Source organism: Manacus vitellinus, unplaced genomic scaffold (assembly GCF_001715985.3).
Source record: "Manacus vitellinus isolate BGI_N305 unplaced genomic scaffold, ASM171598v3 scaffold_84_pilon, whole genome shotgun sequence".
Classification (NCBI taxonomy): Eukaryota; Metazoa; Chordata; class Aves; order Passeriformes; family Pipridae; genus Manacus; species Manacus vitellinus.
In genome coordinates this window covers 183,597-204,039 of record NW_021940840.1, presented here as the reverse complement: position 1 = coordinate 204,039, position 20,443 = coordinate 183,597, and the positions used below count along the sequence as shown (strand labels likewise).

Genomic DNA, 20,443 nt, shown 5'->3' with positions numbered 1-20,443 from the left:
GCGTTGTCCAAACCCTCCTTGGAGGGCTCTGGCAGCCTTGGGGCTGTGCCCACTGCCCTGGGGAGCCTGGTCAGTGCCCAACCAGCCTCTGGGGGAAGAACCTTTCCCTGAGATCCAACCTGAGCCTGCCCTGACACAGCTCTAGGCCATTCCCTGGGTCCTGTCTCTGCTCACACAGAGCAGAGGTTGGAAAAGCTCAGTTGTTATTTTTCAAATTTAACTGCTCAGGATTATCTGAGGCAAATCTCCCCAACAGCCCATGAATTGCTGCCACTGGGCAGGTTTGTGTGTGGTCAGGCTGGTGTTAATCCCAAGTGGAGCCCTGGATTTCCAGAGGAAGGTGTCCCTGCCCATGGAAGGGGGTGGAATGAGATGGGCTTTGAAGTGCTTCCAACCCAACCCATTCCCTGATGATTCCACAGCAGGACAAGGGCGAGTGGCTTCCCACTGCCAGAGGGCAGGGTTAGGTGAGATACTGGGAAGGAATTCCTCCCTGTGAGGTGGGGAAGGGCTGGAATTGAATTCCCAGAGAAGCTGTGGCTGCCCCTGGATCCCTGCAAGTGTCCAAGGCCAGGTTGGACGGGGCTTGGAGCAACCTGGGCTAGTGGGAGGTGTCCCTGCCCATGGCAGGGGGTGGCTTTAAGGTCCCTTCCCACCCAAATCACTCCATGATTCCATGATTTACTCGAGGTAAATGGAAAGCAGGACCTGTCCCTCTGTCACTGGAAGGTGCCAGCAGACTCTGCTGCCAGCCCAAGGCTCCCTGCAGATCTGAGCCCATTTCAATTGGCAGCTGAGTGTCATAAGCTTGACACTTGGATTTAATTAACTTCACATCTGCCTGGATATCCAAAGTGGCTGGAATGGCCCCAGGCCTGGGCTGTGAGAAGGCAGGAAATTGAGGTCAGGGCCCAGCAGCAGCTCTTGGGGTTCCACCCAGGCACAGACGAGTCCGTGTGTGCCCATTTCAGGGTCACCTTCCTCCCCCTGCCCGGTGAGACACCCCCCAAGAGTCCTGGATAAAATCTGTAGCTGGCTCAGAGCAACGTGGAGTGTTTTGGCAGCAGCTGGAGAAGGGGAAACGCGGGATGGTGCACGGGAGATCTCAGTTGGACTGGTCCCAAGCCCCTCACTGGCTGTGCCACACCTGGGAGGTGCCTCAGTGCTCCAGGAGGCACAGCAGGAGTTGTGTTATACTTTTATACAGGACAAAGCCCCCGTGGGGTTTTTTTGTGTTTGCCTTTCTTCAGGGACTCTTTCCAGCTGGCCTAGGGCCTGTCTGGAAGCGTTTGTGGCTGTGGAGGGTCCGGGGGTCTCAGCTCCTCACTTCAGTTGCAAATCAGGGCCTGGAGATGTTGAAAGGAAACGGCCAAGCTGGGGCTGTGCTTTACAGGGCAGCTACATTTACTTTATTTCATAATGGCCAGGATGGATTTAATTAGGAACCATCTCTGTTCACAGCTGAATAATGCTCTTTGTTTATGGCTGGAGCCGTTTGGGGAGATGGAAATAGGCTGGTGCTGCTCAGAAGCAGCTTTGATTCCTCCGGACCCGCCGAGCGCCGGTGCTGCAGAGAGCTGGCAGAATCCAGCCAGATTCCATGCAGTGGGATCCTTAAAAAGATGGGAATAAGTGTTGGGTGTGATCACTGGAGGGGCAGTCTCGGTGAGAACCCGATGCTCCTCTAATGGCTTTGCTCATTCCTTCGTCCCCTACAATGGGAATTGCTTGGAGAATTTGGGAGCAGGCAGCTGTGGGATCTGCCTGGAATCTGTAGGAGCTTTCTGCCTTGTTTTCTTGGGGGGGGGGAGGAGGGGGAAGGAGCTTCTGCAATTATTGCTGTCGGGGTGATGAAAGGGAAAGTTTGAAACCCAATTTCAAAGGCTGGCTGCTGCTGGGCTTCCGCAGGCACAATTCCCTGGGAGAGCTCTGGAAACTTGTGTGGGACCACTGCAGAATCTCATTTGTTTTCCCTGTTTGCAGCATCTCTGCTTCTGCAGAGATGGAGTGCAGGAGCCAGAGCCGAGACAGGGAGCTTTTTATGTCACCAGGAACTTTGGGAGACTATGGAATGAGATGTGAAAGAGGGATTTTTCGGTACTCAAAAGCAGAGCCTGCCAGTGGGCCAGATATGTTCCCTTTGGATTCCAGCAGCCCCACCACAGTGCAGCAAAGCTGGCTGGAAAACTCTGGGATGATCCAGTGAAGGATGAGGGAATTTATGGATCCCTGTTCATTAAACAGCACTTGGGCTGCAGCAGGACAGTTTCAGACCTCAAGCCCTATGGAGCTGTTACACATTCCATGCAGGAGCCAGGTTTGTGGATCAAGTTTGACCACCACCAACAAGATATTTCACCTGGAGAATCATGGAATGGTTTGGGTTGGAAGGGATGTTAAAGCTCATCCATTCCACCCCCTGCCATGGGCAGGGACACCTTCCACCAGCCCAGGTTGTCCAAGCCCATCCAACCTGGCCTTGGACACTTCCAGGGATCCAGGGGCAGCCACAGCTTCTCTGGGCAACCTGTGCCAGGGCCTCCCCACCCTCCCAGCCAGGAATTCCTTCCCAATATCCCATCTAGCCCTGCCCTCTGGCAGTGGGAAGCCATTCCCTGTGTCCTGTCCCTCCATCCCTTGTCCCCAGTCCCTCTCCAGCTCTCCTGGAGCCCCTTCAGGCCCTGCCAGGGGCTCTCAGCTCTCCCTGGAGCCTTCTCTTCTCCAGGGGAACCCCCCCAGCTCTCCCAGCCTGGCTCCAGAGCAGAGGGGCTCCAGCCCTGGCAGCATCTCCGGGGCCTCCTCTGGACTCTCTCCAGCAGCTCCACGTCCTCCCTGTGCTGTTCCCAGGGCTGGAGGCAGCTCTGCAGGGGGGTCTCACCCGAGGGGGCAGAGGGGCAGAATCCCCCCTGCCCTGCTGCCCACGCTGGGGGATCAGCCCAGGGCACAGGGGGGGTTCTGGGTGCTGGGGCAGGTCCAGCCCCTCACCCACCAAGGAAAGGACCTTAAACCAACGAGGTTTCCAGTCCCGTTGGAGTCTCTGAGTGTTTCACCTTCAGTGTGGAGGTTTTCAAGCCGACTCAAAACAATCAGAAAATTATTCCATCAAATGCAGCTGGAGGCAGCTTCACTTGTGGTCTGAGGCCTCAGAGATTTCCAGCAATTTGACTTTGAAGCAGCAGTTCTGGGGAGCAGGGGAGGGAAAGGAGTGTGGTGCCTGGATGGATGGATGGATGGATGGGTGGATGGGTGGATGGCAGGCAGAAGGCTTGGCAGCCCCACCTGAGCTCGGCACACCGGGCTCTGAGGGGTTGCCTGGAGCTCTGCTCTTCCTGTTGAGCCTGAGGAATCATCTGGGAGGCTGTGATTGATTCTGGCCCTGTTTTATTTAGAAAATCTTTATTTCTTGCGCTGCTCTCCGTGCCATTTTTTAAATGCATTTGGCTGTCAAGGTGTCAAAACGTGGAGAGTTGCTTTTGGAGTTTATCTCCCAGTCCATCCATCTTTGGCTTTCATCAGGTACCTTCATATCCCGCAGGAGGGAACTTGCAGCTCCTTCAGGGTGTCTGTGGCACCTCCAGCAGGGATATCCCATGGGATGGGTGCCTCAAAGGTAAAACACAGGCTGACCTCACCAGGAGCATGGATGGGAGCTCCCAAATTCTGTCCTGTCTCTCCTCAGTTCTCCTCGTCAGAGTCTCCAGGCTACACCTACATGTGTGATATGCTTCCCTCTTCCCTGGGGGAGAAGGACCAGGAATCTGCAGGTTGTTTTCAGTGGCTGTGGAGTTGGGGTTCTTTTTTCCTGGCTGTAGGGCTGGTGTGACCTTAGTGGTGTGCTCGGGGCAGACACACCTTGGTGCCACAGGCTGGGGAGGGTGAGGGGAGCAGGCCGTGATGTGCAGGACAGAAGGGGTGTCTGGGTGGGCTGAAGGCAATGTTATGTCCTGTAGTGTTTGCAGTGCAGCTTCCCACCTGCAGGACGGGTGAGATCAGCTTTTGTTTTATCTTTGAGGATAAAACAAGTGTCTTTGCTGAGTTCCTTCCTTTCCTTGCCGAGGTGGACACGAGGGAATTTCCTTCCTCCTATATGGCAGCTCGTGGAGATTGTGGTTCAAGGTCCCCAGGACCTCCAGCTCCTCCTGTTTGCACCCTGGATGGTTTCTGGTGCACCTTCCCTGGAGCCTTTGGCTCTCTGGATCTCTGTTTTGTGTGATCTGGACACAGGGAAGGAGAGTTCTTCCAGCAGAGCTGTTGCTGCTTTGTGACAGAGATAAATGCAGATCCAAGCCTTGTCTCCCATGTGCAGGCAGCAGATCCTGCCCCAGCAGGCTGTGATGGACAAGGATATAAACTGTTGGGTCTCACCTCTCCCTCTGTCTGCCAAGCCCGAGTGATTTGAGTTCTCCTCCTTTGGAAGCAGGCGCTGTAAATCCTGGATCCTCCGTTCCATGGCTGGGTGCCGAGGAGCTGCCTGATGGTTCCCAGGCCGTGCTGAGGCTGCTCTGCCAGGACAGAGATGGGGAAAAGGTACTTCTGTGACTACTGTGACAGGTCCTTCCAGGACAACCTGCACAACAGGAAGAAACACCTCAATGGAGTGCAGCATCTCCGGGCTAAGAGAGTCTGGTACGACTTATTCCGAGGTGGGTGCTCCCAGCTGTCTGCCACTCCCTTCCTGGGGCTGGGAGGGGATGGATGAGGTGGGGCAGTGGGAATAGAAGATAAATCAGCACTGGTGGTTTATACACACTGGTGAGTCTGTGTGCCCTGATGCTCTTGCATCAAGAGTCGCAGAGGCAAAACAGAGACAGGCTCTGACTTGTCTCACTTGTCAGTGCCACCTGAGGAATGCTGTGGGAATGTGCATCCAGGGGCTGAGAAGGGAGCAGGGCAGTGCGTTCTGGCTGTAGCAAAGACTGAGTGTGGGTTCAGCTGGCTGTGAGACCATTGCCTGTGTGTTCCTGTGCTTCCTTGTGGTTCCTGAGCTGTTTGGGACAGGGCACGGGGTCTTTACGTGCTCTCACCCGTGTTCTCCCCAGATGCCGCCGCTATCCTGCAGGAGGAGCAAACCAAGAAACCCTGTCGGAAGTTCCTGCAGACAGGTGAGGAGTTCTGAGGTGCAAATAAGTCCCTGAGCTCCAGAGCTCCTTGGAGAGCCAGCCCAAGGCTGGAGTGAGGGGCTTGGGCCTGTGTGTCCAGCATCTGGCTGGGAGGGGTGATGGAAGTGGAGCTTGGGTTTGCCTGCACAAGGCAGGATCTCCTGTGGGCAGGTCTCACAGAGCTCCTTGGCTTTTCCGAGTTTGGAAAAGACCTTTAACATCACCAAGTGCACCCATCAACCCAGCACCACCATGCTCACCCTTAAACCACGTCTTCAAGTGCCACATCCACAAGTGTGGTTTTTAAACACTTCCAGGGGTGGTGACTCCTCCATTCCAATGCTTTACAACCCCTTCCATGAAAATTTTTTTTCCTGATATCTAACCTGGTGGATTTTGAAATTGAAATTTGAATTTCCAAATCTCCCCATTTGTTCCAGGACAGTGTGATTTTGGGTCCAACTGCAGATTTTCCCACATGACAGAGCAGGACCTGGAGAAGCTGAGTGCTCAAGTTCAAGGTGAGTCCTCCCAAGAGGAAACGTCCAGGGGTCTCCTTGGAGGGGCAGTTGCTGCAGGGGGGTTGTGCAGGCTCTGATCCTGCAGGGAGCCAGCAGAGCACAGATCCCTCGTACCTGCCAGTGCTGTGTGAGCCTGGAGCCCTGGAATGCTGCTGTTTGTCATGTGCTCCCTGCTCTGGAGCTGCTGGCACAGACACAAACCTGGAACTGGGCTGTGCTGTTACCACTTGGCAGCAAGAGTCTGGAGTGGGCTTTGTGAGCCCTCGGGGTTTTACTCAGTCAGGGAATAAAAACTGTCAGCAGCAGAGGGCACTGGTACATCACTTCCCCTAAAATTTATGGATTGGATTTCCCCCCACCTCTCTGCCACTACCAGGGAGCTGCTGCCTCCACCTGTGGGAAGAGCTGGCCTGCTGTGGGGCTGTGCTGAGGAGAGGACAGGGGGTCTTGGATCCAGGAATGGCCTCTGCTCGCGTGGCTTTGGTGGAACTGAGGTGTGGGCAGAGGGGGGGTGACACCTGCTCCCTGCTGGGAGTCTCCAGAGAACTTCTGAACTTTCTCATTCTGGGACTACCACCTCGTTTCCCTAAAAGGGGTGACAGCTCTGTTTTCTCCATAGTGGTTGGAGAAAATCACAGAATCATGGAATGGTGTGGGCTGGAAGGGACCTTAAAGCCCATGCAGTTCCACCCCCTGCCATGGGCAAGGACACCTTCCACTAGCCCAGGCTGCTCCAAGCCCCATCCAACCTGGCCTTGGACACTTCCAGGGAGTGTGAGTGAGGTGTTGGTGAGAACTTGTGGAATGGTTGAGATCTCCACTGGAGATCAGCTGATCCCAACCTGCCCTTGCTCCAAGCAGGGTGCTCAGGAGCACTTCAGTTGTGTTTTGAATATCCCCAAGGCTGGAAACTCTGCAGTCCGTGTGGGCAACCTGAGCCAGTGTTTGACTATGTTCACAATAAAAAATGTGTATTTTTTTAAATACTTAAATGGAAATTCCTTACAGAAATTCCTGTATTTTGGGTTGTGCCCATTGTCTCTTGCCTTTGATGGATTCCCTCCAGTATGTCCAGTACAGGGAGCCCAGCACTGGGCACAGCACCCAGACATGGCCTCGCAGTCCTCCTCCACCTGCTCCCAGTGCAGCCCAGCTTGGAGCAGCCCTCGTGCCCACCCTGCTCCCTGGAACCAGCTGTTGGGTTGCCAATAGTCTGGAAAAGCCAGGCTGAAGTTGGAAGTGTGTGTGTGAGATGGGAGATGTTGGGGGGGTGGGTTAGAGCCTCTCCCGGCCCCCTGCGGGATCCGATCTGGGGAGGCAGAGCTCGGGGAAGGCACCACGGAGCTGCCCCAGCGCTCTCCGTGCCGAGTCAGTGTGTGACTGCCCGGGCTGACTCCGGGTCGATCTCTGATCCACCCTGGAATTGGACAAACCTCCGCGGGGACGGAGTGCTCCAGTGCCTCCAGTGCAGCCCGACCCCTCTCCCTGCCCGCTCCCTGCCGGGCCCCGGGGGCGGCACAGGGTGTCGGAACCTGCGGCGTTCCCAGTCGGTGCCGGCTGTGCCTGCGGGGGAAGCGGGAGCTCCTTGGAGCGGAGCGGAGCTGCCGGGCAAGGCTGTCAGCTCCTGTGCGCTCGGGCAGCTTCCCCCGCCGATTACCCTGCTTATTGAATATTGACTGCGGTCAAACGGGTCGGCTCGGAGCGCTGGATTGGCTGCCGAGAGCCGCGTCCGGGGGGATTCCTTGGAAACCTTGTATTTGTGTTAGGAGTGAAACATTTCATTTACCAATTAGCCCTGAAGCAGCGCCGGCCGGGGAGTGCCTGGTTGGGCAGTTCAGTCCTCACCTCTCGTGTGTGTGGCTCTATGAGAATCCTGTGTGAGAAGAGCATCACACAGACCCTCTCTGGGATCAGAGAGCTTGGAGGGGTTTGGTGGAGTGACAGGCTCAGCAGGACTCGGTGGAGGAGAGGTACAGCCCTTTCCAGGGACAGTGGGTGGAGGGATCAGCCGCTGTTGGTGTGATGTGGGGACGTCTCAGCCGAGGCATCCCTGTCTCAGGTGCTGGGTTGAAGGCAGGCTCGTGTGTGGCAGGTTGTGTTACACACACAGGAGACCTGATCCTCCATCAGGAAGGTCCCATTTGCATTCCCACCCACTCCTGGGGTTTCTGTGCCACGAGCCATGCCAGGCTGCAGCCAGCAGGATGCCTCAGCGTGGGCTGGAGCAGTGCTCTGGATCAGGCTGTCAGTGTCCACGGAGATTTCCTGGATGGGAGATTTTGACAGGCTTGGAGCCGGGGGTGGTTGGGGATTTGAGATGAGCAGAGAGACTGGAAGCTCCAGAGCCTCCCCACCTTGTGTGACCGTGCCAGAGGTGACCAGGCTGGTGGGATAAAGGGGACAGTCTCCTGGTGGGTCCACAATGCTGCTTAACCCCCCTTTCCTCAGCTCTGGTGCAGGCAAAGCCTCCTCTGACTTTTTTCTAACACTGCTAAACCGTGATGACACTTTTTTTGTCATGTAAATATTGAACCTGCCCCTGAGTCCCCTCAGAGTGTTTGGTGTTGGTAGCTCGCTAACAAGGCACTTTTATCACAGCCAAAGGAAACATTACATTGTCCTTAACATTTGGCCTTTTTAATGCAGGGACTTCAACCCTGTTGTTTGTGTAAGTCTTGTGGGTTAGGTAGGAAAATTTCTGGACAATTCCCTGTTCTAGAACAGCTTGGAGCGTGGCCTACTTTGGCTGCAGCATCTCTGCACCCTGTAGAATAGCCTCATCAAGAAGCAACAGTTTACACCTTTGGCAGGGAGGGAGCGATATTCCCAGCTGTTCCTGCATCAAAGCATTAGCCTGCTGCATCATTCATCAGCCAGACACTTCCAGGCTGTCATTTTAAGTACAGTCATGTCAGAAAAAGTCACTGTCAAATTGCCATCTTCTTGCTCAGAGTTATTGGCTGCCCCTAATCCGTGTCCGTGGTGCAGGTGGGATCAACCCAGCCCGGGCTCTGATGAGCTCCAGCCAGGCAGGGCTGTGAGGGGAGGGCCAGGGCACAGCTGGGGGAGTGTTTCTGGTGTATCCATGAGATTGGAAGGACATGAGGGACCCTGCTGGGGTGGCTGGAGCCGACTGGTTTAACTGGGCGGTGAGCAGGAGAAGGGCTCACAGTCGGCTGGGAGTGGTAACTTGTTCTGCTGCTCCTGGTGCAGGGATTCATCAGCCTCATCTCTCAGCCACAGTCTGGTGCTGTTCATGTGCTCTGGAGGAGTTTGGGGTCCCACATGACCCCCCCAGGGAGGCAGCTGAAGGATTTCATGAGCATCCCTTTGCTGGGTGACCCGCCCGTCCTGGAGGTTCCATCTCTTGGACAGAGATGAAGAGAACCCCTGGGAAAAGTTGCATGGGAAGGGAAGGTAAATGTGGGCTCCCACTCTGGCATCATTAGAGGTGCTTCACCAGTACAGACACTCTGTTAATTGGCTGTAATTAGACTGTGAAACAAACACCACTGTGAGGAGGAGGGGAAGCACCTTCACACCCGCTGCAGCCTGGCCACCTGTGGGGAGGAAGGGCTGGTAAAGGCCCTTCAGAGCTACTTCTTGGAATACCTGTTGGCATTCAGGGGGTGTTTCCAATCTCATTTGGTAGTCCTTGGATGGGATGTGTGTGCTCCAGAGGAAGATGAGATCAAAGATTGACCTTTTTGATGGACATGCATCAAGGCAGGAGAGTTGCCTGTCCCTGCTGCCCGTTTCTGAGCCCGAGGGTTGGAATGCTCTGGAGCAGTAACTCAGAGAGCAGTGAGAACAGGGAGCCAGCTGGATATCTTTCTAAGGGGGACACCTGGGGCCTCATTTATCCCAGTGTGAGCCTGGAGTGGTCCCTCTGCATGCAGTGAACTCTTCTGGATGGGGCTGTAAGTGGTGGCTGCTCAAGTCCCTGGACTCCCACCAGTTCCTGGTGTGGTGCTCAGGCTCCCTGCTCTGAACAGAGAGGCTTCATCTGCTTATGGTGTGTTCTGTGTTGGGCTCTGGAGCTGGATGAAGAGGAAATCTTAGTGGTAGGAAGAAGTGGGAGAGGTTTCTCTCCACGATTTTCTTCCCTGCCTCGTCACAGCTGCTGCTGGTCCCCTTGCCAAGGTGGGATGTGCCCAGGTGCTCAGGAGATGGAGACAGCTGGAACAAAGGGAAGTAAGGTGGTTAAGGTTGCCAGGGAAGTCTAACCTGGGAGCTGAACCTGGGTACCCTGAGTCTGAGCAGTGCCCAGCTCCCCAGACTGAGCTTCCTGGCTCCCCCTTCCCCACCTGGCCGGGTGGCTGGGCTCACCCCAGGTAGTTCTGTTGGGGCTCTGATCCTTGGGAACAGCTGTAGGAGCCTGGAACAGCCCCGTCTCCAGCCTTATCAGCAGGTTGCAGAGCAGCACCTGGACATCAGGCCCACAGCGGGCTGTCTGTGGTGGCACCAAGCACATCGTCGCCCTCCCAGCAGCACCAGATGAAAAGGCTGGATGACAAATTATCCATCTCCGGCTGCTCATTGTGTAGCACATTCCTGCCATCCTTATTAATATTCAACAGGCAGATGAATAATTGGTTGCCAGCACGAGGATGAAGTGATCCTTCACTCTGCCCAAGCAGTATTAATTTCACACCCTGTCTGGAAAGGTGTAATGTTTTCCTTAAACGTGTGACATATGGTGGGTGGGTGTGGAGGGGGCTCCTGGGGGGCACGGCTGCAGCTGGCTCTGCCAGGCTGGCTGATCCCTAAATGGGATCAGGGATCCCCCGCTGGGCTGGGTGAGCAGGGCAGAGGGCAGTGACACACAGCTGCCTCTGCTTCCCTTTTGCTGTCAGCAGCGTTTGGTTTCCGAGGGTCACGTTCCCTGCTGTGTTAGGGGGAGGTTTCCACCAGGCTGGAGATGTGATCGCTGGGAGCGGCTCCTCGTCCCGCCCCGCCTGTCGTGCTGGCAGCAGCGTGGCTGTGGCAGCCACAGTGTCAAGGACTCCTGCTAGACCCTGTTCTCTGCCAGCTCCCTCCCTGCTGCTGGGAACACTGGGCAGTTCTGCTAACTGGGCACCCCTGGAGTTGTGCCCAGTGAGAGGGACTGGTGAGCACTGGGCTGCCCTGCTGGCTCCGTGCCCTCCTGCCCGGGGAGGACAGAGTGTCTGCAGGACAGGTTTGTCTGCAGGTATCTGCCCCACACAACCCCCCCAGGATGCTGGAGGGGTTGAAATGTTGGAAGGACCCTCACTGGGCAGCAGAGGTTTCCTGCTGTTTTCCTTCCTCATTCCTAACTTGCATGAGAAATATAAGACAAGGAGTAATGGGTTCAAACTGAAAGGGGGGGAATTTAGGTTCAATGTCAGGAGGGAATCCTTCCCTGTGAGGGTGGGGAGGCCCTGGCACAGGTTGCCCAGGAGAAGCTGTGGCTGCCCCTGGATCCCTGGAAGTGTCCAAGGCCAGGTTGGATGGGGCTTGGAGCAACCTGGGCTAGTGGGAGGTGTCCCTGCCCATGGCAGGGGGTGGAATGGAATGAGCTTTAAGGTCCCTTCCCACTCAAAGCTTTCCGTGCTCCAAGTGCAGGAGCTGGTCCCTTGGCTCCCTGTGCCCTGGCTCTGCCCCCGTGCTGGTGGCAGCTCCAGCCCAGGCTCTGCAGGGCTGGGCACGTGTCACAGCGGGCACCGTGGCCAGCCCTGCCAGCAGCTCTGACAGCAGCTCTGACATCCCTGTGCCGGCTGTAACTGCTCCCAGAACCTCCCAGACTCTCCTGGCCTGCCAGGGCTGCAGTGACCCGGACACATGTCCCTGTCACTCCCACCTGATGGGGCAGAGGTGGCACAGTCCCTCCTGCCAGCTGGAGGGACACGTCTCTGGGAGAAGCTCCAGGCTCGGGGCCAGCCCAGGCTGTTTGAGGCGAGGATGAGGATGATCTGCCCCGGGGGGAGATGTCACTCAGTGCCACTGTGCTGGCTTAGCCCTTGTCCCTGGCTCTGCCTGGCTGGAGCTGTCACCAGGGATGACTCCAAGCATCAGATGGCAGGAGGGCAGAGGAGGAGGAGGGACTGCTGCTGTTCCACACTCTCTCCAGCACAGGAAACCGTGCAGGGTAATGAGCAGCAGGTTTATTGGAGTGAAAGGACTGCAGCACCAGGGTCTGGTGGTCTCCTGGCCCTCCCTCTGATCCAGCTCTCCCTGATGTCTCCCTCTCTCAACCAGGGGAGAAGAGGCTGAAGGAGCTGCGGCTGGAGGGAGCAGATATCCCACCTGGCACCATCGAGGACTGGCTGGAGAAGAGAGCCCAGAGACTGAGTGCGGCTCAGAGCAACAGGTACAGGAGTCTGGGGTCACCCAGGTGTGCTCTGGCTGCTGCTGCTGTGCCTCAGGATGCAGGGGGGGATCCCACAGCAGGAGTGGGATGGGGGAAGGTGTGGGTTATCAGAGATCCCAACTCCATGGGAGTGATCATTTAACACCCCTCCAGCACACATGAGGGGCACGTGTGTGGATCCAGCCCTGCCTGCCCGTGTCAGAGACGTGTCCACACGTGTCCCTGCGTGCCAGGGGACAGTCCAGGCCTTGGGAACAAGCCACACCCAAGGGTGCTCCGTGCTGTCTGCAGGGTGCACAGACACTCCTGCAAGGACAATGCCAGTGTGCTGCCAAGTTATTAATGCAGAGTTGGGTGGCAGGGGCCTGGTCTCATCTGTTGACAGCTCCCCCACCCCTGCCTGCCCTCCCTGCCAGGGGGAGGGTGGAACTGGCTCCTCCTCACAGTATCCACTGGATTCCGTGCTGGCTGTTTCCCGGCTCACCTGACTGTGCCGCAGGCTTAATGGGATACATTTGGGCACGTGCCAAATCTCTCTTTTGTTCTTTCTCTGTTTGCTCCTGTCCTCTCCCTGTTTGGCCTGGGCAGGATCTTCGTTCTGCTGCTTGTCTGGGCTTGTTGCTGTGTGATTGTTCTGTCCCTCAGCTCAGCTGCCCTTGGTCCTGCAGTGGTGCCCACATTCCAACCCCTGCACTTCATTTGCCCACTCTGCTTGTCCTGCCCATGAATCCCTGGATCTTGGGGTGGATCAGCTCTTACAGAAGATAGCCATCCCTGTTCCCATAGGGATTTCCTCAGAGGATCATACTCAGAGGAATGTCTAGAGCTTCAGAACTTGGTCCCTGCAGCCTCCATAGATGCCCAGAATTTCCAGGGTTGTTGCTTTTTCCCCAGCCTCTCTGTCCCTGCAGGCTCAGAAACCATCTGCTATGGGAGCTAAACACCAACTATTTAAACTTCCCTTCCTCTACCCAGCCTTTCCAGTGCCTGTCCCTGTCACCTCTCTTCTCCCCTTGTGCTCTGCAGCCCCACATTCTCCTTCTGAGCCCCCGTGGGCTTTGCTTTGTCTACCACAGAAGCTGTTCTGCATTGCCAGGGCCTGTTTCCAGCAGGTCCCTGTGCTCCTGGTTCCTGGGCAGTCCATTGTGTCCCTCCTGAAAGCACTTTTAAGGACAAGGAGCTCCCTCTCCCCCCTGCAGCCCTCGAGGTTCCTGAAATGTGAGGATCCTTTGCACCATACTGGACTAGCAGGCAATGTCCATGGATGGGGAGCTGCCCCACTGCCTTCCACCTTTTCCTGTCCCAGCCATTTGGAATCCTCCACCTGGTGCCTGTTTCCCAAGCCAGGCTGTGCCTTTGTTTTCTGGAGAGCTGGGGTGGAGCTGTGGGGAGTTCCTGGGGCTTGGAGCACCCTGGGCTAGTGGAAGGTGTTCCTGCCCATGGCAGGGGTGGAAGGAGATGAGCTTTAAGAGCTTTAAGATCCCTTCCCACCCAACCAGCCAGTGATTCCATGGTTCTCTTGGCAGTAGAGCTCTGCCAGGGTGGGATTGATTTTTACCCTGATTTCCAAGGGAAACAGAGAGTGTTGATTTCCATCAGAAACAAAACTTGCTGATTTCCATCAGAAGAGGGTCTGAGGCCTCAAAGCCTCCGAGATACCACATGTTTCATGAGCCTGGGAGAGGCCAAAGGGGAGGGATCCCCTTAACACCTTCTAAGGAAAATACTCTTGACCTTGCTCAACACTGGAGGATCCACATGGGACAACAGCTCCAGCTGTAGGCAAACCTTTGATAGCACTTGTAGCTTATGAGGCCCCAGGGAATTGAGAACCCAGGCAGCATCTTCCCTATTGATTAGTGCTGCTGCTCACGGAGCAGCTCGTTAGGTGAGGGCTGTGCTGTTCCACCCTGCAGCATTCCCTTGTCCTGAGCCACAGGGCTGGGCTGTGACACCAAACACCCCTTCCCCGAGGGGCTGCTGTGTGTCCTCACAGTCCTGTCTCATCCGGGGGATTCTCTGGAGAATCCCCACCCCGGGGATAAACCTTAAGCCGAGTGACTTTGCCCTGTGTTAGTTGGCTGGAGAACACTCGGCTCCTGGAGCTGGCTCTGGGCCAGGGCAGCGGCCCGCAGGGAGGGGAGGGTGCTGCTGCTCCCTGGAGTTATGTAAAACAGTTTGATTAGGTTTCTCCTGGCATAACAATTAAAAAGATTCATCAGGATCCGAGGCAGAGGCCTGAGAAGCTGCAAGGCTGCTGTCAGGGCTTGTGGGAGAGAACAAATGAGCTTCCTGCACTCAGGAATTAATGGAAAGGGTACGTTTGCCATGAATTTAAACCTGCCCGGGTCAAGCTGGAGACGAAGTGATGCTTCTTGCTCTTGCACTTCAGCCCAGTGTGGTGTTTGCAGGGGCCTCAACCAGTAAACCTGAGGGAGAGAGGCAGGGACAAAGTGATTCCCCAGGCTGAGGGGCGGAGGAGGAGAGGCCTGTTCCCTCTGCTGAAGGGTCCTTGGGTGAAAACACCCCATTGGTTTGGCAGCTCCTCCATTTCCGAGGGGTCCTTGTCCTTTAGGAAGTGCACAGCTGGGCTGGGATTTGGGCTGCTTGGGAAGAAACATCTGCTGGTTCTGTTTGTTCCTCTCCCAGCTCAGCTGTGGGAGGAGTGGGGAGCGGAGGGGACGGGGCCAGCCCTGCTCCCAGCACCCGGCTGTGCCTGCTGCCCCTGCCCCTCGGGGGGCTGTGCCTGCTCACCCCCCCCGGTGCTCCCACCTGAGTTTCCACTGGCAGGCACTGCTTTAGGGAGCACTGGCTGCTCGGATGGGCTGGGGATGGATTTGGGATGGGGGGATGGGAATATCCCCACTTAGTGATAACCAAACCCCTCCTCTACTGGAGGGGGCTCGGGGAAGCCCAGCCCAAGCATGGCCTTGCTGCCCAACTGAGACCCCCCCTCTCACCCCATCCCTTTCCATCTCCCCCTCACAGTGCTCTTCCCGAGAAACCAGCGCCGTTCCAGTACCCCCCGGGCTGGCCCCCGGTGCAGGAGCTGCCCCCGTCCCTGCAGGCCCCCCCGCCCGGGGGGTGGCCAGTGCCCCCCACCCTGCAGTGGGGCTAAGGGAGCACCCCCGGAGCGTGGCTGGGGCTGGAGTCCTGTCTGTGCCCCGGGAAAGGGATGGAGTTATTTATCTGCACTTTTAGACCAATAAAACCCTTCCCCCTCCCTCGCAGCCTGTGCCTGTCGTGTTCCTGCTCTCCCACAGCCTCCCCTGGGCTCAGCTGCTCCGAGGTTGTCTCCCTGCCTCTGGAATGTGGATCCGTGCTCAGCAGAGCTCCGGCCCTGCTCAGGGGCTGTCTGCTGTCACCTGGAGCAGACATTCCCTGTTTCCCAGGGCAGGATCCATCCCCTTGGAGCGCTGCTGTCTGCACTGCCCGCTCTCAGTCCAGCTCCACGCTGGGCTCCGTGATCCAGGCTGGAGAAGGGAGCTGCAACCAGGCTTTTGGAATTGATGTTTAATTTCCTCAGGTGTTTATGACTTATGCTGGTTCCTGATAAATTCCGGGTGTGAGGCTGCCTGTGTCCAGGAGCTCCTGGTGAAGAGCCTGGGGAGCCCCCTCAGCCCTGCTCCTGCTCCTGCTGTACTGGGGGCAAGGGGCAGGGAGGGAAAACATCCCCAGGTTTCTCCACAGGGAGAGTTTCACCAACTTATCTCTCCTCACCAGGAAAGGGGTGGATGAGGGAGGCCCTTGGCTTTCTCAGCAAGGGAAGTGGGTGCTCCAGCTTCCCTGGGTGGGGGGGATCCTGTCCAGCAGCATCCCGGGATGCAGCTCTCTGGCAGCAGGGCTGTCCAGGAGGGCTGTGCCTGCTGCCAGTGCATTCCAGGTTTGGCCGGGCACGGAGCTGGTGGGTCCAGATTCATGAAGAGCAGGGGCAGCAGCCAACTGCCTGTGGCCAAATCCCGCCTGGATCACGCTGACACAGGGCAGGGCAGAGCTCCCGCCTCGGGATGCGATGGCAGATTGTCACGGGAGCGTCAGCCCCTGGGACCCAGCTCTGACAGAGCAGGGACTGGATGTGACAGAAGCCTGGAAACAGCCTTGGCCGGAGCCTGGAGGAGCTCTGAGCCAAACTAGAGGTGTTTCTATCCTTCCAGCAGGAGCCCTGGGCTTGCTGGAGAGCGGGAGCACAGGGCCTGGGATCAACCCCGTGTCCCTTCCTCACTTCCCTGTGCAGGAGGTAACAAACATCCACTTGGGAGTGAATTTGGGGGTGAATCAGGGTCCCTTGGAGCACCTCCAACACAGAGGAGTCCCGGGAGCTGCGGGATGCCGGCGTGCTCCAGAGTGGGAGCATGAGCTGTGCCTGCTCTCTCCAAGCTTGGAAGTGCATCCCTGCACCCCCAGCCTGGCTTGAGGGAGAACCCCAAGGAGCTGGGGAATGCTGGGGGGCTCAGCCTGTCCCCCTCAAGCTCTGCTGACTGGAGGGGGACAGTGGCTTCCTGCTGGTGGCAGCAGGAGCTGGGACATGGACATGGACACCCAGCGAGGCCACCGGCACTGACGGATCAAGGAACTCCCACTCTTGTCTCTCTCACAGGCTATTTTGTTTCCCAGTCAAGCATCAAAATCCTCCCCTGCTCCTCACCTGGGTTTGGAGCTGTGCTTCCATCAGCCCCCCAGGCTCCGTGTGCTCCAGTCCTGGTGGGCTTTCCAGCTGATCCAGGAGGTGTTGCTTTACCCAACACTCCCAAACTCCACAGCTCCAAAACTGCTCCCCAGATCCAGCTTAAATTTGGTAGAGAGACACATCTCTGGTGGAAAGGCTGGAGCTCCCGGCAGCTCCCTGGGTGAGCTGTGGAGCCCGACTGTAAATGAAGGTTCTGTTGTAAAACACAACAGCCACAGCCTCTCCACACTCTGCCTGAGCTGCTCCTGGAGCAGAAATTCCCAATAAAACTGGAAAGGCAAGAGCAGGAGCGTTCCCTGCTGAGCTCCAGCCTGTCCTGGGGAGTGAGAGGGGCCGATCAGGGGGGTTAATTAAAACAGGGGTTTTCCCACAAAAGCTTGTGTGATCTGTGGCCCGTGGGCTGCATTCCCTGCAGGATGTCATGGATCCATGGAGCTGAACGTTCCCTGCAGGATGTCAGGGATTCACAGAGCTGTGTAACCCCCAGGGGCTCAGAGGGGACCATAAATTGCAGGTTTCTGGGGGTGTTACAGCAGTGTCAGGAGATGTGACAGTGCCATGGATCACCACCGGGATGGGACACGGCCCCTGTGGGCTCATCCATGGAAAAAGACCCTGGGAGGAGGACAGGAACAGGATGGGGCTCCCGGCTCCTTTCCCCAGGGAGGGCTAGTGCTGGATCCCAAGGGATGCTGCAGGGATGGACTCACGTCCCCGGGTGGGGGTGAGGAGCTGCTGCCCGATCGTGGAGCACGAGCCAAAGTGCCTTTGCAGGAGCAGGAGCTGGAGTAATTTATCGGGAAGCTTTTAGGGAAATGAGGCCCTGCTGGGCCCCGGCCAAGCACAGCCCTGCTGGGCTCTGCCCGTGTCCTCTGGCAGCTCTTCCCGGGAGAGGGACGGGAATGGGAGCGGGAATGGGGACGGGATGGGGACAGAGGTGAGGGCAGGACAGGGGCAGGGATGGAAATAGGGATGAGGATGGGGACAGAATGGAAATAAGGATGGGAATGGGACTAGGGATGAGAATAGGAATGGGGATAGAGGGGGGGTCAGGGACGGGGATCAGGGGAAGGGAGAGGGGACAGGGATGGAAATAAGCATGGGAATGGGGATGGAGAGCAATCAGGGATGAGGATGGGACAGGGATGAGATGGGTGTGGAGATGGAGATGGGGGCAGGGATGAGGATGGGACAGGGATGGGGGTAGGAATAGTGATGGAGATGGGGACAGGGTGAGGATGGGATGGGTCTCGGGATAGGGAGATGGGAAAGGGACAGAGAGGAGAATGGAAATAAGGATGGGAGTGGGACTGGGAATGGAGATGGGGACAGGGATGAGAACAGGACAGGAACAGGGATGGGGGGGTGGGACCAAGACAGGGACAGAGCTGAGCCCTTCTCACGCTCCTTGCAGCACCAGAGAGAGAAACAACCACTACCAACTTCTTCCCTTCCTATCCCAAACGCTTCCCAGTGCTATGGAACCGCACCCTGCCACTCCTCCTGGTTTGCTGCCACTTTTGCTCCTTCGATCCCCGCGTCCGGGGACCCTGCACAGGTCCTGCTCCCTCCCACCTCCCCTCGCCCGCGGCAGCCCCACCTCCTGGCACATTCCCTTTTTTTTTCCCCCTTTCCTGGCGCTCCCAGAATTGAATTATCCCAGAGCAGCCGCATGATCCGACCCTCCCGCATCCCGCCTGCTCCGGAGCCGGATCTGCCGTCCCCGAACCTGCCTGAAGAAATCCGTTCTCCCAATTCCCGTTAAAATTAATTGGGCCGCTTTGAAACGCTGAGCTGGAGGGGGGGGGAAATCGCCTCATTCCTTTTATCTAATTTGTTTCTTTTATGTCATTGTATTTTCTGGCAAATTAAATTGTCCTCGTTTCCTTTTTGCTTCTCTTCTGTTTGTTCACAGTGTCTGTAACAGACCTGGTTAAAAAAAAAGAAAAGAAAAAAATATATATACATACACATATGTCTCCGAGGCCACGTGGCTCCTTTGGAAATGCCACTTCATAAAAAAATCCAAACTTTCCGTGGGGAGATGGATGAAATTTCATTACGGACACGGAGCCTCTCCGCCACTTCGCAGAGGCAGCGAAATGATTTTCATTGCGTGGAGCAACTCCCGTTTGCATTCTCATTTTGGACGTTGGCTTCAATTTGTTTGATAAATTATATAAGATTAAAAAAAAAAGAACCAACTCCACCCAACCCCCGAATCAATGAGAACGCCGCCGATTCCTCCCGGCATCCCAAAACCGGGGTGTCCTCCCGCCGTGCTGCAGGGCGGGAAGTCCTGTGCCAGGGCAGGGAAAGGGGTTTTCCCATGGGATCAGCCAGGGTCCCAGGGATGTGAAGGTGGGGATGGCCTGGGATGGGCTCCTCCAGCCCCGTTCCCATGGGAGGAACCCCCTGGCACTGCCCGTGGGGAGGGGCAGCAGCTTTGCCCGATTCTCCCGCGGCCCCAAGCGCTTCCCCTGGTTTTATTTATTCCTTTAATCTCTTCGCCACTAAAAATGCAAAGAGGGGGATCCATTAGGTGGGAATGGGCCCCCCCAGCACAGGGAGGTGTGAGGCTGTGGTGGTTCCCGATGTCCCTCAGTGCAGGGGGGTCACACCAGGGCCAAGCCCCTCCGTGGTGGAAATGAGGGGTAACGGGGTGTTCCCTCCCTGCCAGCCTTGGGGCAGGATCCCCAGCCCAGCCCAGGGATGGTGGCCCCACAGAGCCTCTCTGAGCCCCCCAGCCAGCTCCTGGTTCCCCTGGGATTACTGTGAAGTTGGGTGAAAGCATTTTTGGGAAGGGGCTTCAGCTTGTCCTCCTTGTCAAGGCAAATGGGCTCGAAACATCCATCAAAGCCAACATGAAATATCAGGGATAAAACCACCCAGATCCACTGGGAAAGGGCAGGACCCCCAGCAGGATCCACAGCTGGAGTGGGATGGGGGACATGGAGCTGTCAGGAAGGAGCCAGGTCCTGGCTACCCCCAGGTTTGGGGACGCTCCAGCCCCTTTGGGATGCCAGGAGGCCACGGATCCCCCACCCACCACCCTCTCCCTTCCCAGGAGGACTCATCCCCCTCAGCATCACCCCTGGGTGCTCCCATGGCCCTCCACCCCCACTCTGCTCCATCCCCCCCGTGTCTCCAGGAGCCCCCACAGCCCAGAGCGCTTCAGAAATCCCACTTTTATTTCAGATCGGAAACAACCAACCAGGAAGAACGAAAAAAAAACCCCAACCCACCCCAAAACCCAAAAACTCCCCCCAAAGAATGAGAAACGGCCCCAAATCCGAACCAGTCCAGTGCCCAGGTGGGTGCTACATACAGGCTGGGGGGGCTCGGGGGGCTCGGGGCTCCCCGGGCTGGGGTCGCTCCGGCTCTTCCCAACGGGGGTCGGCTCAAAGTGCATCAAGCAGGAGGTCAGGAATGTCCCGCACTGGGCAGGTGGGGAAATCGAGGCACGGCACAGGGAGGGGGGACAGGGGTGGGCTTTGAGGGAGGGGGGGTGAAATCCAGCCCTTGGCAGCCAAGTCCATGCAAACGCTCCCGGCTCTAGGAACCATCTCAGGCGCGTGTATTGCTTAGGGGATGATTTGGTTTACCATAAATACGAGCTATAACGTTGGATCGGAGTATCCGGCGGGATCCGCCGCGGGGGGGCCGCGGGCCCCGGCGCGGGGAGGGGGCACACGGGGCTCCATGCACGTTCCATGCACTTACGGGTTGGTTTTTGCCCGGCGAGGGGGGCTCGGGGGGCGGCGGGGTCGTTACCGAAGTCTCCATGCGATGGCACCGCCCCGGC

General features: G+C 57.1%; 2 protein-coding genes across 2 annotated transcripts in view; one reads left to right on the top strand and one right to left on the bottom strand.

Moving 5' to 3' along the window:
• Positions 1-4,390: 4,390 nt before the first annotated feature.
• Positions 4,391-15,181, top strand: ZMAT5 (zinc finger matrin-type 5). The gene is made up of 5 exons (XM_018085670.1): positions 4,391-4,643; positions 5,040-5,102; positions 5,540-5,620; positions 11,840-11,951; positions 14,940-15,181. Exons 1-5 carry the CDS (start codon positions 4,517-4,519, stop codon positions 15,067-15,069), a joined length of 513 nt encoding a protein of 170 aa, XP_017941159.1. The 5' UTR covers positions 4,391-4,516; the 3' UTR covers positions 15,070-15,181.
• Positions 15,182-19,136: 3,955 nt separating this feature from the next.
• Positions 19,137-20,443, bottom strand: part of CABP7 (calcium binding protein 7) — a 6,073-nt gene continuing 4,766 nt past the window's right edge. The window contains exon 4 of the mRNA XM_029964917.1: positions 19,137-19,151. Coding sequence (XP_029820777.1) covers positions 19,137-19,151 — 15 coding nt within the window. The remainder of the gene's footprint in view (positions 19,152-20,443) is intronic.

Bases quoted from the DNA above. Each gene is read 5' to 3' on its own strand.
- ZMAT5 (XM_018085670.1), top strand. From the start codon at position 4,517: ATGGGGAAAAGGTACTTCTGTGACTACTGTGACAGGTCCTTCCAGGAC. The intron at 5,103-5,539 runs GTGAGGAGTTCT...CATTTGTTCCAG, and splicing joins TCGGAAGTTCCTGCAGACAG to GACAGTGTGATTTTGGGTCC. The intron at 5,621-11,839 runs GTGAGTCCTCCC...TCTCTCAACCAG, and splicing joins GCTGAGTGCTCAAGTTCAAG to GGGAGAAGAGGCTGAAGGAG.